The sequence below is a fragment of the Eleginops maclovinus genome, chromosome 5, assembly GCF_036324505.1.
Source record: "Eleginops maclovinus isolate JMC-PN-2008 ecotype Puerto Natales chromosome 5, JC_Emac_rtc_rv5, whole genome shotgun sequence".
NCBI classification, from domain to species: domain Eukaryota; kingdom Metazoa; phylum Chordata; class Actinopteri; order Perciformes; family Eleginopidae; genus Eleginops; species Eleginops maclovinus.
Window position 1 is genome coordinate 7,444,356 of NC_086353.1, and position 15,972 is coordinate 7,460,327.

The 15,972-nt window shown below is 40.2% G+C and overlaps 1 protein-coding gene across 1 annotated transcript; it reads left to right on the plus strand.

Annotated features, from left to right (window-relative positions):
• The first annotated feature begins 1,653 nt into the window (after positions 1 to 1,653).
• Positions 1,654 to 15,287, plus strand: cpe (carboxypeptidase E). Its single transcript, XM_063884640.1, has 9 exons — positions 1,654 to 2,077; positions 10,341 to 10,537; positions 10,712 to 10,879; positions 11,496 to 11,613; positions 11,997 to 12,179; positions 12,799 to 12,938; positions 13,294 to 13,393; positions 13,584 to 13,702; positions 14,110 to 15,287. The coding sequence occupies exons 1-9, from the start codon at positions 1,831 to 1,833 to the stop codon at positions 14,206 to 14,208; spliced, it is 1,371 nt and encodes a 456-aa protein (XP_063740710.1). The 5' UTR covers positions 1,654 to 1,830; the 3' UTR covers positions 14,209 to 15,287.
• Positions 15,288 to 15,972: the final 685 nt, after the last annotated feature.

Below are 15,972 nucleotides of genomic sequence, written 5' to 3' on the forward strand. Positions count from 1 at the left end.
TTTTATTATATCTTTTCATGGGACAACACTGAAGATATGACACTTTGATACAATGTAAAGTAGTCAGTGTACAGTCAGTTTGTATAACAGTGTAAATTTGCTGTGCCCTCAAAGTAACTCAACACACAGCCATTAATGTCTAAACCGCTGGCAACAAAAGTGAGTACACCCCTAAGTGAAAATGTTCAAATTGTGCCCGAAGTGTCAATATTTTGTGTGGCCACCATTATTTTTCCAGAACTGCCTTAACTCTCTTGGGCATAGAGTTCACTAGAGCTTCACAGGTTGCCACTGGAATCCTCTTCCTCTTCTCTATGACAACATCACAGAGCTGGTGGATGTTACAGACCTTGCGCTCCTCCACCTTCCAGTTGAGGATGCCCCACAGATGTTCAATAGGGTTTAGTTCTGGAGAAATGCTAGGCCAGTCCATCACCTTTACCCTCAGTTTCTTTAGCAAGGCAGTGGTCATCTTGGAGGTGTGTTTGGGGTTGTTATCATGTTGGAATACTGCCCTGCGGCCAAGTTTCCGAATGTAGGGGATCATGCTCTGCTTCAGTATGTCACAGTACATGTTGGCATTCATGGTTCCCTCAATGAACTGTAGCTCCTCACAGCCGGCAGCACTCATGCAGCCCCACCCCCCCACCCCTTTAACCTCTGCAGCAATGCTGGCAGCAGTCATACGTCTATTTTCAAGAGACAACCTCTGGATATGACGCTGAGCACGTGCACTCAACTTCTTTGGTCGACCATGGCAAGGCCTGTTCTGAGTGGAACCTGTCCTGTTAAACCGCTGTATGGTCTTGGCCACCGTGCTGCAGCTCAGTTTCAGGGTGTAAGCAATCTTCTTATAGCCTAGGCCATCTTTATGTAGAGCAACAATTATTTTACTAATCTATGGGAGAGGTATGTGTGCTGTAAACAACGTACTTTATGTGGTGGGAGGAGACGAGGGCGATAACACCAAATTTAACACACCTGCTCCCCATTCACACCTGAGACCTTATAACACTAACGAGTCACATGACACCAGGGAGCGAAAATGGCTAATTGGGCACAATTTAGCCATTTTCACTTAGGGGTGTACTAACGTTTGTTGCCAGCGGTTTAGACATTAATGGCTGTGTGTTGAGTTATTTTGAGGGCACAGCAAATTTACACTGTTATACAAGCTGACTGTACACTGACTACTTTACATTGTATCAAAGTGTCATATCTTCAGTGTTGTCCCATGAAAAGATATAATAAAATATTTACAAAAATGTGAGGGGTGTACTCACTTTTGTGAGGTACTGTATGTCCATTTATTCAAATTGGTCTTTTGGTTTAAATATAGACTGTTTGTATTGACTGTTCTATACTTTTAACATTTGCACCTTCCTTTTAACCACAATAAGTACTGTATTTGGCTTTGGCATCAAATATATTTAGAATATGCAACTTATTGATACTTTATTGGTTATATTTAGCTGTTGCGTACTTACCACGTTTGCACTGTAACAGTTTCTCTTATGCTGTTCTAACTTTTCAGTCCTTTTCCTTAGTAAAAATACACATTGAACACTTTCTGCTGTTCATCTCAAGCCTTTGTTTTGAAATCTGTGACCGGATGTGTAACTCTTGTTTGTTGCATGACTCTGGAGGGAGTCTGCGCTCAGGCTCAGGTAGAGCAGCGCATCACACAGGGACAGAGAGGGAGAGAGAGAGAGCGAGAGCGAGCGAGCCAGAGAGAGATATATTTATAGCCTATAGCGAAGCTGCAGCACAGAGATAAGGCTTGGGACCGACACACACAGACAGGGCTTAGGGAAAAGAGGACACGTCAAAATGAAACTCTTCACTTCGGTAGTTTTATTCGGGGCCGCAGTGGTGGCCCTGGTCAGCGCGGCAGCAGCAGGCACCGAGGGGGAAATCTCCTTCGAATACCACCGCTATGAGGAGCTGCGGAAGGCGCTGGTGTCCGTGTGGCTGCAGTGCCCGACCATCACCCGCATCTACACCATCGGGGAGAGCTTCGAGGGGCGCGAGCTGCTGGTGCTGGAGATGTCAGACAACCCCGGGACTCACGAACCTGGTCAGTTTTACGCATTCAAAAAGTCATCATAATGCGGTGAATGCACCCCATCCCTGCTGCCTTTTGTCCCACGAATTCCTTCTCCCATGATTACATTGTGATAACACAAACACATCACGCACTATTGCGTATAGCAGGGTGCAGGTGCGTTTATTTTATGTGAGGGTTAATTAGAGACCATCCCCGTGGCTTATATGAGCCGAAATGACTGGGAAGAGCAGAGGAGGAGTGCAGGTGTGTTCCGTGCATTCAGGGGCCTGCTGCATCACTCCAGAGTGATCTAGATGATAGATTGTGGGATCAGCCAAGCAAAGCCGCCATTTTGCTGGATGATAAAGATCTCTTCGTGCTTTACACAGAGTCGTGATGTTGGGAAAAACATGCCAAACGGGCCTGATCATATTGCCACGGCTCATTTGGTCTGCCATTTGAGTTTATATGGTTCCCAATCAAAAGCAGATGTGTCAGTGGTGTTGGTTGCAGCCAATGAGAGAAAATAGTCCATGCATGGCCTTCAAAAGAGGAAGCCTTTGACTGAATATTAAATGAAGTCCTACAGGGTTGGACTAGTTATGGTGTTTCTTAGTGGATCTGAGTAATGTCTTGTCTTCCCTTCATCTTCATCACACTCCTTGATGTTGTCAGGTCTGGACTGCTGGCTGGTATAAACCATAGAGTAGAAGAAGTCAACATATGTGAGACTTCTTGGTCTGAAGGGCAGTTTTCACACCAGCCACAGGAATTGCAAACCACCACTGCAGTTATCAGATGCATAGCACCTTCTCCTTTTTCTTAAGTCACGCCTGAATAAGGGAAAATTGCTCTGATTTAAGTAGATCAACGTCACATTTAAAATCTTCTGATGGCTTCAGGATATAGGCCATGCAACAGCAGGTGTAGAAAACAATTCTCTAATGAATCACTATTCAAAGGATTTTTGGAAAATGGAGGAGCAGGCCTGAATTATCTCAAGCTGTTTATGTGATGGAGACAAACACAGAGAGTCAGATTCTAATAAATGTTCCTTTACTTCTTCCATTTTGTGTTTTATATACTGTATATCTGGAAAGAAATCACACAATAGAAAACTAAGCTTTCATAATATAATAGTCAGAATCTCCATCTTGATAAAGATTGTACAAGTATAGCCTCAAGGATGGAAATTAGTTTCTTTAAGTGAATTCCAAGCAAAAGTCTATATTCCTCATTAATATATTTCAAGGGCAGGGGCACAAAAGTCACCATATTAGAAAGAATTTGCATTAGCATAATCATTCATTTTGAATAAAAAAAATAAAATAATACTATTTTAATTTGATGTACATTTTGTCTTCCGTGTGGCAAATACCAACGTATGAGCCTGAGGTGAAGAATCTGTAACCATCACTGAGCAAAAGCTTGTAATCATATTTGTATTATTTACAGGATATCATTATATATACATTTGTTTTTAAAGATTCTGATTATTAAGTCAGTATCGTGACATAATAAACTTCCACCACAATGAAAACATCAGTGCACAGCTAGTGCTCCTAAATGAATGTACCGGTCAGTGTTTTCAGTCCAACTCTCAAAACAAACAGGAGGTTTAACTGTTACATACAGCAGGAAGTGATTAATTTACCCTGAAACAGCCCTCAAAAGAAAAAAAACAAACATTGCCTATAATTACTGTTTATATGGTGTACAGGCCAGTTTGTGGTGTTTGTAACTATAAGTCTCATGTAAAGGTGTATTTTCTACCCTGGGTGTATTTGTGCGGTCTGAACGGCACCACAGGTTGTATGTGTGTAGAGCTGCTCGCATGGTCACAGAGTCTAATGACCGTATGTGCGTTCTGAATAAACCCGTAATAGTCTGGTGGGCGTGCGTCGGCATGAGTCACAGTAGTGGAGTGGAGACCTTATTACTACCAGATGAGTTTCCAACAGGGGCAGGTCTCCCCCCCTCCCTCCTCTCTCTGTTCCTCTCCTTCAACCTCTGCTTTGCAAAACATCCACAGCAAGGAGGGGGATGAAACAGAGAGGAGAAGAAGAGCTCCAGAGACTGACATGTTCAAGTAGAGTGAAGGAAGATGGTTTAGATAAAAGTGTGTGTGAAATCTGCAAGGACAGGAACCACTTTTAAGCTTCCCCTTTAAAACGCCAGACCAATATTTTATCCGACCTCGCAGTGTGTTGAAACGCTGAGGTGGAGCCGAAATAGCAGTTGCCGGGGCAACAGATCGGCTTAGTGCACTGAGCTGACGGGCAGCTCGTGGTTGGCTGGACGGAGGACGACGGTCCTGAGCTCATCTGCCAGTGAGCAGCCATCTGTCACACACTGCAGCACAGGAAGGGCCTATAGCCCAAAGAGTAAACACACTGGTAACATATTGATATAAAGTGCATGCAGTATAGGAACCATACAGGGATTGGAAGTAACTCAAGTTACTCTACTACTCTTCTTAAATAATCTTTATTTTTATATTAGCAACAGATCACATGACTACTTGTTGGTGAAAAGGGAAGCTAATGCTACAGTTCCCTTAAGATATAAGTTCCTTCGAAGCAGTGTCTCCCAATCAGCCATTAGACAAATTGTTTTGGTTTTACGTCGTGCTAATAGCCTTCTTTTACATTAACTCTCACTGCTTCCATCATTGTGGTTTTTGTCTGCAGCCGGCAACTGTTTTCAGCAAGAAATCTCTAGTTAGCGCGACCTGCCCGACACCAAACATGAAAAAGTTAGAGACTCGCTGGTGAAGGAACATGAACATTTAGCAGATAAAGAGCCAGATATATCCCTCATGAGTTGGTGTGTAGACAATAAAAAACATAAAGTGAAACCAACACTAGCCCAAATAAATGCTAATGTTTCTCTCTGTTTGTTGGATGTGTAACCACTAACGAATTCTGCAAATGGACTATACATTTTGGTAAATAATCCAAGCGTGGTGGAGATTAGATGAAAGGTTTTATACAAACTCATCTAGCTATCTATCAATCTATCTGTGAGTTAAAGGCTGACAAAATGTACTGCGTTAAGCTACAGACAGCAGCCGCCGGTTTAGCTTAGTCTTGCACAAAGAATGTAAACAGCTAGCCTGACTCTGTCCAACAAAAACCTATGTACCAGCACCTGAAATTCTCAGTATACAAAGCTTTGGTGTAAATGTATTTTTTTCCTGGCAAGTTAATAATACTGGCTGAATTTCAAATATGAAAACTATGAGGTAAAGATCTTCAATACTCCTTCAACCCTTCATCAACGCTGACATGTTTTTCTCATTTGAAGGAGGTTTACTTCTTGCAGCTGGGCCATATCTGAGTGTTTAAGTGCTGAAAAGAGCAGCTTCTCTGCGATGAAATGAGCTCTGGCCAAAGTGTTCTAACTCTCATGCCTGGAACTGTTTATAAGGCTTCTTGTGTGAGGAGAAACCCTATATTGTAATGGTTTTGGCTTTTTCTGAAGGTGCAAAAAAAAATATGGCACTACTTCAATATGCTGTAGACCCTCTCATATAGGGGAGACACTTGGAGTGTTTTATCGGACGACACAGGAAGTATGTAATCCCCAGTGAGCACGCACACAGATGCTCAGTCATATGTGTAGCAGCCAGCCTCACTGCTGGATATGTATCACATTTCATTTTGAATATAAATTGAAACACAGGCAGACATGGGTTTAATAGTATGCATACAGTGGAGGAGAATAGAGTGCAATCCCAGTGCATTGAAAGGACACTTTAGCTTTGAGGAGCCTCTTCAAGCACAGATAGCAAAAACAGCTGAGAGGAAGAACAGGATGAGATACAAAAAAGAAAGGAATGATGATTGAGAAAACGGCAAATGTAACAGGAGTGAAAGGGTGACGAGGGACAAGAAGAAGGATGGCGAAAGAACGTAGAGGGAATAAAGGAGAAGCAGAAACAGAAAGATGAGAGAAAGGCCAAGCCATCAGCCAGAGGTCATTTATTATACATCAGACTCCGACATGCATCCTCCTCTGCTCTGCCTTCACTTTTCTTTCCTTCTTCTTCACATATTAGAATGTTCCTTCTCTTTCCACCATACGTTGCATTTCAACATGCTGGGTAACAACCATGATTCATGTCACGCTGTGTATTGGCCATACAAGCATCCAAAGTCCCACCTCCTTTCACTCGCCTCTCGGTGTTAGATTACTTCTTGTATTAGACCTTCTGAAACAGCTAAAACATGTCAAAAGAGTTTCCATTTTCTAAGCATCAGCATAGAAAGGGGAATGTTGTTGTTGGTGAATGCTACCGTTTGTTACCAATTGTCTTATGTGATTGTTAAAATTAAGAATATTGGTCAACTGGGGTCTGGACTCCTTGTAGGTCAACATAATACATTTGAAGGCATCATCTTTGACATATTAAACTATTTATTAAGAAATCAATGTTTATGGTGGGCATCACATCCGTCGTTTGGTATATATATCTTTTGGTAAATGTAAAACATACAAAACGGACAGAAATGGAGGTTGAGTTACAGAAGCAACTAGATCGTAAAAGGTCTACAGACTTTGACTCACTCTACACATTGTACAATTGTTTTATAATCAAGCAATTTATACTTTTTAGATATTTTTTTTTCCACCAGTGTGGCGCTCCTCTGTGTGTATGTCTGTGTCATATCAAGTGACAGCTAACAAACTGCTTCTGTGTGTGTGTGTGTGTGTGTGTGTGTGTGTGTGTGTGAGTGCGCACAGAGTCAGACAGCACAGTCTGAGTGTGTTTACTCTTCCTCCGAGTTGATTTGTCTCCCTAAGCACCTGCCCGTGTCAGGGTTGCCCCGACGACAGCGAGCACTTCAATGTGGTGCTTCCCTAATGACGTGCCAGCAGTCATTATTACGCGGTCACCATGGAGACCGTATTGATCACCTGCCAGACACATTGTGATTAGTCTTTATAAAGCGAAAGATAATACAGTGAAGTTTTGTCCGCCTCGGATGTGTTATATGATCTGTGAGGACAGGAGCCACATCAGACTTTTACACACATTCTCCTCCGCTCGGCGATATCTATCTATAGTTACTCTCATACATGTGAAATCTATTGAAACTTAAGGAGGAGAGGTTGTACTCACATTAAATATCGTACAAAGTAAACAGAGCAACCATCTTCTTTCAAGATGTTCTTAAGGCAAACACATGACCAAAAAGCTGGCTTCCTATAGGCTCAAGAGGAATGAGTTGTGACCCAAAAAAAACAGTTTTGATAATTGATTAAGCATAAAAGTATATATAATCACCTTTTCCAGTTTGTTTAAGCTTTTTATAAACTAAATTGGGCATTGGATAAGACCTTTTAAGACAACCTCTGGAAATCTGTGATTCCTCAGAAATGTTTGTTGGTTACAGCCAAAAATGACAGCTTGTCCTACAATTTTGAGAACACCAATTTTTGGAACAAATATTTGCCTGAGGAACATCTTTAAATGTCAACACGCTTGGACTTCTTGGGAGCTTACATTAATTTGCTCCTTTTCCTCTTCGGCTGCTCTTGTCCTGTATCTGTACCCAGTTTGGTTTGGGTGTGCATCCTCCAACTTTTATATTTAAGTCTACAAACCCCTATTGTGTATTTACCAAATATACTGTATGTGAGGTTTATCATGAAAAGTTAACGTGGGCACCTTTTTATTTTACTTTAAGTGTGCTGTCATGTGTTTGCACAAGAGAATTAAAGCTCAGAGAGCTGCAGAAAGTTTGAAAGGGAGGGAAATAAAGTAGGACAACGCTCCAGAGTGAAGAATGACATTTTAATCTGTCCTAGCTACTTGCTTGTCTTTGTGCAGATAATCCACCCTCTGTTTAAACTTGTATGATGTAAGAGGAGTAAACAGAGCTTTTACAGAAGCATTAGAAGAAAAAATTGCAGTACATTTAATTAATACAGACATTTAGATGCAGTAAATTATCATTAGCCCTCCTCCTGTCTGCTCTGCCTCTCAAATTCATTAATTCTTACATGTGTAGGAGTAAGGAAAGGCCTCTAGATACTTAGCATCTGTGTAATAGTTTGAGACATAATAACTCACTCAGGCAGAGCACAACTTCAAAGTGTGTGTGTGTGTGTGTGTGTGTGTGTGTGTGTGTGTGTGTGTGTGTGAACGTGTGGGTGCACGTGTTTGACAGCTCTGTCAGGCCTCTTAAGTCTGTAAAAAACGTTCACAACACTTAGAACAGAAACAGTTAATTGTAGTCTTGAAATCATTAGTAGAAACTAAGAAAAGAACCAGAGCGTTTTGTGTGTATCGGCTGGGAAACATCAAACACTCAGTAAAAACCTCTCAACTGGATCAAGGAGATTCAAATATTGACACACATGTATAAATACATATTGAAAGCATTACTTGTATACAAGCAACACATTTAACTTAACGATGTGAATGAGGAGAAGAATCCCTGGAAATCGCCAAATCAGAATAGAGGTAAAAACAATGAAACACACAAAAAGTGCCTCAATAAAAACTGGACCCCTGCTGCTGTGGCTTCACTTACACACACACACACACACACACACACACACACACACACACACACACACACACACACACACACACACACACACACACACACACACACACACACACACACACACACACACCACTCACCATCTGCTGTTCTTGGGCTACATCTCATAACTCGTAACTAACTGATCTGAACAAAATGCCTTTTGCTTATTTCCTCAGCAGAGTTCTTTTTTTCTCGACAGCTACAGGAAGCCACTGTTCTCTGGTTTGTAGATAATCAAAAGAGAGTGCACAGTACCTGCTTCGTCATCCTCTTTGTCCTTTTGTTGCACGGCTTTATATAACTCCTTAGTAGCACTTTTGCTAATGTGTGTTTTTGTATAAGCATGCATGAAGACATTCAGAGAAGAAACAGCTCATTAGTGTTTTAAACAGACGGATGGAGCCGGGGTCATTAAAACACAGCTATACTGAACACACTGATATAAAAAGCTCAACATATAAAACCTGATGATATAGAAAGGCAGGTAAAGGAAAACAGTTTGATGACAACATACTGTAAGTGGTTTATGGTTGAATTAATAAGTCTTAATTAATTAATTAATCAAAAATACTTATAGTCATTTATAAAGAAAAAAGCAAAATAATTCCTGGATCCAGCTTTTTCACTATTCATGTTCATGCAGTGCTTTGCATAGAAGAACAAAATAAACACACTCAATTCAATTCGAGCATAAGATTGGGCTTTTACCTTTTTTGCTGTTAGAAAAAATACAAATTATTGACTGAATGGTATATGGCAAAAACTAGATTCAGATTAATAAAAACACTTTAAACTTGCAATCCTGAGAAAAAGCCTTACATTTCACATGTCAATATCAAACAGCTTAAATTCAGACAGATGTAGAATGGTTGAGATCGTTGTGTCTGTATATTACAAGATTTTAAATATTCTAAATTAATTGCTTGAATATTACATTTCAAATTTGAGAATATGAAATGTTTTTGTTAAGGCTTTAATGAAAGATGACGGATGACAAGTTACAAACTACATGATGTTTAGCCCGTATGTTACAAAAAAGAATTCCACATCATGTCCTGGAGTGAAACTCTCCGAGTTGAAGTCGACTCTGACCTCACACCGGTCCCTCCAGCGAGATTCAGGCAAACCAATTTGTGACAGTGTTGGTCAATAATCCGCTGTCTGTCGCTCTTTAGTGTCCAAATGGAGTTCTGCACTGCTGTGTTAAATTGTCTTTAACCTTTCAGCTGATGAGTCAAAGTGTTTGTCCCTGCTGGAGCGTGACGAGTGTGTGTGTGTGTGTGTGTGTGTGTGTGTGTGTGTGTGTGTGTGTGTGTGTGTGTGTGTGTGTGTGTGTGTGTGTGTGTGTGTGTGTGTGTGTGTGTGTGTGTGTGTGTGTGTGTGTGTGTGTGTGTGTGTGTGTGTGTGTGTGTGTGTGTGTGTGTGTGTGTGTGTGTGTGTGTGTGTGTCTCCAGTGTAACCTCCCTCACAAATGACTTTATCAGTGACCTTTTATTCTTGGGTTTTCCATGACAACAATGATTGTGAGGTTATTGTGATATTTCTCTCTGTGGCCTTGTGTGTTTGGCTGGTAAAAGGTGCATTTACATTCAACCTTGTGAAAATCCTCCTTCTTTGTAACATATTTCTGTTTTCAGCTCATTATCTCGCTATGAGATGTAAAAACGCTGTACAGAAGAAGGTTGAATACATGATGTAGAATCCAACCTTTGTTTGTGTCGTTTTCTTCCGTGCAGGTGAGCCTGAGTTCAAGTATATCGGCAACATGCACGGCAATGAGGCTGTCGGCAGAGAGCTGATCATCTACCTGGCTGAGTACCTGTGCAACCAGTACCAGCAAGGCAACGAGACCATCATCGACCTCATCCACAACACTCGCATCCACCTAATGCCCTCCATGAATCCAGACGGCTTCGAGAAGGCCGCCTCTCAGGTGATGAAACATCACGGCAATAACACACAGTACACAAACCTGATCTGAGGATTTAGTACCAGACAGATTAAGATTGCAAGACAACAGATTTAGCCAACACGCTCTTGGCACATACAGGGAAGGAATAGTATTTAATAAAGCTGTGTCTGAATATCCTCTCCTGTTCCTGCTCAGCCCGGAGAGATTAAGGACTGGTTTGTGGGCCGCAGTAACGCGCAAGGCGTGGATCTGAACCGTAACTTCCCCGATCTGGACCGCATCATCTACATCAATGAGAAGGAGGGTGGAGCCAACAACCACCTGCTGCAGAACATGAAGAAGGCTGTGGATGAAAACACCAAGGTACACATGTTTCTCAGCATTAATCCATTTCTTGTAAATCTCTACAGATGGATCAGAAATGTATAAAGTTTAATGTTTTTTTCAAAACACCGACATCTACAGTGTAACTGAAGCAGGAGTAAGATTTGCTTGCCTTTCTATCATTGAGTTTTCTTGATCACCTAAAATCACCTGAATCTGCAACTACCTATCTAGCTGTTTATGTTCATTCTCATAGCCTCAGATTAATTGTAGTTGGCAGGAGGTAACTGCTTCGGATCTCATATTAAAAGAGGATGATATGTCAGTGCTTAAAGCAGTGGCCTAAAAGCAGATCATTGCCGGTTTATGATACATTATAGAGCCATTATCTTCACTATAAAGGGACATGGCACCTGGTGCAACATTGCAAATGTGTTTTGGTTATAAGGAACAATGAAACTCCGTGGCACGAACACTATAAACTACATCAGGCATTACTTATCAATAGGATCAATAAGGAAAGGCTTTAAAGGACATCAGATGTGTGAAGGTTGGAAGTAAGGTAATATTTTAGATACCTGAATGCCTATTTGAGTTGTTTGCAGGTGCATTATTTATTTTTAAAGGTTAGTAATGCCTATGTTTTTCTTATCAGCTGGCTCCCGAAACCAAAGCAGTGATCCACTGGATCATGGATATCCCCTTCGTGCTGTCAGCTAACCTGCATGGAGGAGACGTGGTGGCCAACTACCCATATGATGAGACCCGTACTGGTACATCAACACACATTTTGATCACAAAATCTGAAACCCACCCTAGTTTACTGTTTGTGTTGTTAAATTGTGTACATTTTTCCCCTAGTTTATGAGACTTTTCCACAGATTTAATGAGGCACATTTCTGACCTTTTAAACAGAACAACAAACAATTTATGAGTTTATTCTTCAGAAAGTCGTAACTTTAATCTAAATCAGATGGAAAATGTTTCCTTCTACGGCTTCCTGCGCATTACTACTCAAAGTAAACAAAACGTTTGTACGCAGGCATGCCTTTAATTTGTTTCAGATGCAGGTGTTCAGTTAATTAATACTTTACCCCAGCCGCTGTGTAAACATTGTGCTCTTGTGTGTTCCCTTCCCTCTCGTTCCTCCTCCCAGGCTCCACTCATGAGTACAGCTCCAGTCCAGATGATGTTGTGTTCAAGTCTCTGGCAAAGTCTTACTCCATGTACAACCCAGTCATGTCCAACCCCAACCGCCCCCCCTGCCGCAAGAACGACGACGACTCCAGCTTCAAAGACGGCATCACTAACGGAGGGGCTTGGTACAGCGTCCCCGGAGGTAAGATACAACCAGAGCCCAATGTGTCGGGTTTAGGGTTTTGCAGGTGAAGGGTTGCCTGGGTTTATGGGTTAAGAGGCTGGATATAGTTTAGGCTGATGTTATTAGAGATATTTGAACTTAAACGAGGTCATCATAAATCATAAGGTTCCCTACATATACAGAAGTATTATTAATATTGGTCCTTAGTATTTTCTTGCTGACATTATAGCTTCTGTAATTTGTTTCAATCAGGCTTTTTTTAAAGGCATGTTTCATTAAGCAAAGAAGCTTTCTTTTTGGTTAACGCTCTTTTTTTTTACATGATCACATACATTTTTATAAGTATCTGTTATGTAACTAAAGAAATGTGCATGAACAAGATATTTTACAGTTGAAAAATACAGTTGTAGGTGCTCTCTGGTGTTCAAGTTAAGCAATGTCAACACTTTCCAAATGATTCCAAACATATCTTTCTGTTAAATCGTACTTATCATCCAGACAGGTATATATTTATTTAAGCCAAAGCCATAAATTTCATACGTATGTTACTCTGATCTCAACATGTCTACTTTCTGCTACTTCCTTATATCATTTTAGTCTGTTTCTCATTGTTTTTTATTTAACTTACCACTCACAGGAATGCAGGATTTCAACTACCTCAGCAGCAACTGTTTTGAGATCACTCTGGAGCTCAGCTGTGACAAGTTCCCCAGTGAGGACAACCTGAAGACCTACTGGGAGCAGAACCGCAACTCACTGGTCAACTACATCGAGCAGGTAGGCAGCATCTCCTGGACTGAGAATGTGTCCTAATTATGTCTTTTCAGTGGTTTGAATTAATTAATTCCACGCTTGACCTCAGAGTTTTTCTTTATGTACTGTATGACAACATAAAACCACTTCCACCATTGTTTCTTTAACAGGCCATTGTTAGCAGTATCACAAAATGTGCCTTGACAAAATAAAATCATTTGTTGTAAATATTGTTGTTGTATTTATTTCCTTGTCTTTTTTCTTGTATGTTATCCGCTCCAAAGAGCACAACGCCATGTCCATTTAAATCCCATTAAACACATTTTCCGCCCTCTTTCCCTAAATCAAACATTGATTATTCCTCTTTGTGTATTTTTAGGTTCACCGGGGTGTAAAGGGCTTTGTGCGTGACCTCCAGGGCAGCCCCATTTTCAATGCCAGCATCTCTGTGGAGGGCATCGACCACGACATCACTACAGGTATCAGCATCCATTGCAAAGCACACAATCTTGACAACCATGTGTACCTCAGTGCCATGAGGTGTGCCGCAAACATAATGTATGATGTTGTAATGCCCTCTGGTGGACGAACCTAGTAGTGCATGACTTTCTCAACAGCTCTGCGGGGTGCTTTCTGACATGTTTTAATGAGAACATCTTTATTTTATAGCCAAAGATGGAGACTACTGGCGCCTCCTTGCTCCAGGAAACTACAAAGTGGCAGCCACTGCCCCAGGATACCTGACCGTCATCAAGAAGGTGGCTGTTGCCTTCAGCCCTGCAACTAGGGTGAGACATTTACTGTGTGCTCACTTTTTATTTTCAAAAAGGTAGTATACAAAAACAATGATATGTTTTCAAGTTACATTTTATTTAATTGTACTTTTAATTGAAAAGAATGTTTGTTGTTTTCAATTACCTATCATTATAGATGCAATTATCATCCTTTTCCAGACTCATCAACATGTGGGAGAAACATCTATGAGATATTTTTAAAATAGCTTAGTTTTGGGATATGGTAATAAGCCTTATTCCTTTTAAGCTGTGAAGGGGGAGTCTTTACTTATCAATGAATTTGATATTTGCAAAATCTAAATAATCCAGTCTATGGTAGGATAAACAAATTGGAATATGAAGAATTAGAAAAAGCTCTGGTTTACTTTGCTAGGTCTAATCCGCCTTTTTCTCTGCATCAGGTGGACTTTGAGTTAGAGTCTCTGATGGAGAGGAAGGAGGAGGAGCGAGAGGAGCTGATGGACTGGTGGAAGATGATGTCGGAGACACTGAACTTCTAACGCGTTTGTCTGGCTGATCGGACCGTCTGCACAACGATGTAATATATTCAACATTTTGTGTGCCCGTCCACTCTTAAACGAAGAATATATTGTCTCTTTATTTGTTTTGTTCTCTTTTCGATCATTATTTTATTGATTACCGTTTATTAATGTAATGGTTTGCCTCATACTCCTGTTGAATATCCTGCAGACAGAGAAATAGGCACAGGAGGAATTTGCAGGTAGTTTGTTGGCAGTGAGATCGGTGTTGATTTCTGTGGTATTGTGTTCTTTATCGTACACGTGATTTGGTAACCATGGCACCCATCTATATAACCAACGAGTGACTGAGTAATTGTGTATGTAAAAGAGCTGTTTACATCATTACCACATGGATCCGTCCAAAATAATTCATTATTTTAACTGTTTTAAATGTCTCTGCTTCTCCAGGCTTTAGTACAAATACAACACAAAACAACACACATCTTTTTGATTCACAGTAATGTGCACGCACGCACGCACACATTAACTCTGTTTTTCTCTATGTAACATACGCTACGGTTTAGAGGAAATCTGGGACATTAAAAACAATTACTGTAAACATTATATTGTAAAAATATATACATGCAGTACCGTTTCCCTGTTTGTTATCGATGTTGAGATCTCTTTTTTTTTTAAACTGACTGCAGCACAGCTTTGATTTTAGCACAAGATGAATGGTTATAATATATACTGTATTTACGAACTCTAGGTATAGCAAGAAATGTGTGGTTTTTGTAACTTAAAAATCAAGAAAACAAGGCCATAGCATTGATAAATCAGTCCACTTCAGTCTACCCAAAGCCATTTTCCTTTGTACGTGCATTTCACAGGTAATACTGTGGTACATAAAGAAAAGTGATACATGTACAAGTTGTGTTTTTCAAGGATAAATTAACACTTTTCTTCTCAATTCAGATACAGAAAGTTTAGCTGACTGTGGAAATGAAGTTCACCTGGTTTGAGACCACAGAAAGAAATGATTGAATGTAAATCTATAGAAACAGTTACAAATGTAAAGAATGAACTGATCAATAAAACTCCCCTCTTTATGTTGTCAATCTGAGGTAATGTGTCACCTTTTGTTTCAGCTCACTCACGTCAAAAGTGGCAAGAAAAAGACAGAATTTAGGAGTGTCCTACATGTTTAGTATGTTAAGGTAAAATGATACCATGTACTGTAACAGCATACACCAGATTATATGTCTATACTGTATGTTGTGATTAAATATAGGCAGGATGTAATATGTAGTAGGCCTAATAATTTTAGGCCTACTAAATTGCATAATTTAGACCTTTAACCATGACTGCTTTGGCAGATACATTTAAATAGAATACATTCAGATCATATTTTCAAAGCCTTATTATATATATATATATTAATTATATATATTCAAACATGGATTTCAGTGCGAGCTGTCAGTCAACAATTCTGAAACTTTTTGTCACAAAATACTCATATGTGCCATTTTCCCTTCGATGAAGGTTATAATATCCATGGATTTTCCAAGGGATCAGTTTTGGTATTTCCTATCGATATAAGTTATTGACCTAGTGTATTGACCTCATATGGAATAATGGTAAACACATCAGAATTGTAAAAAAAAAGGTCCCATATCATGTCTACTTAGTCTTTAATAATATAGGAAAATGATAGAAGTCAACATACATTAACTAAACTATTCCATATCCAGTTATTTTGAATAATAAATAAGATACACTCCTTAGGGAGTGGATGCAGACATG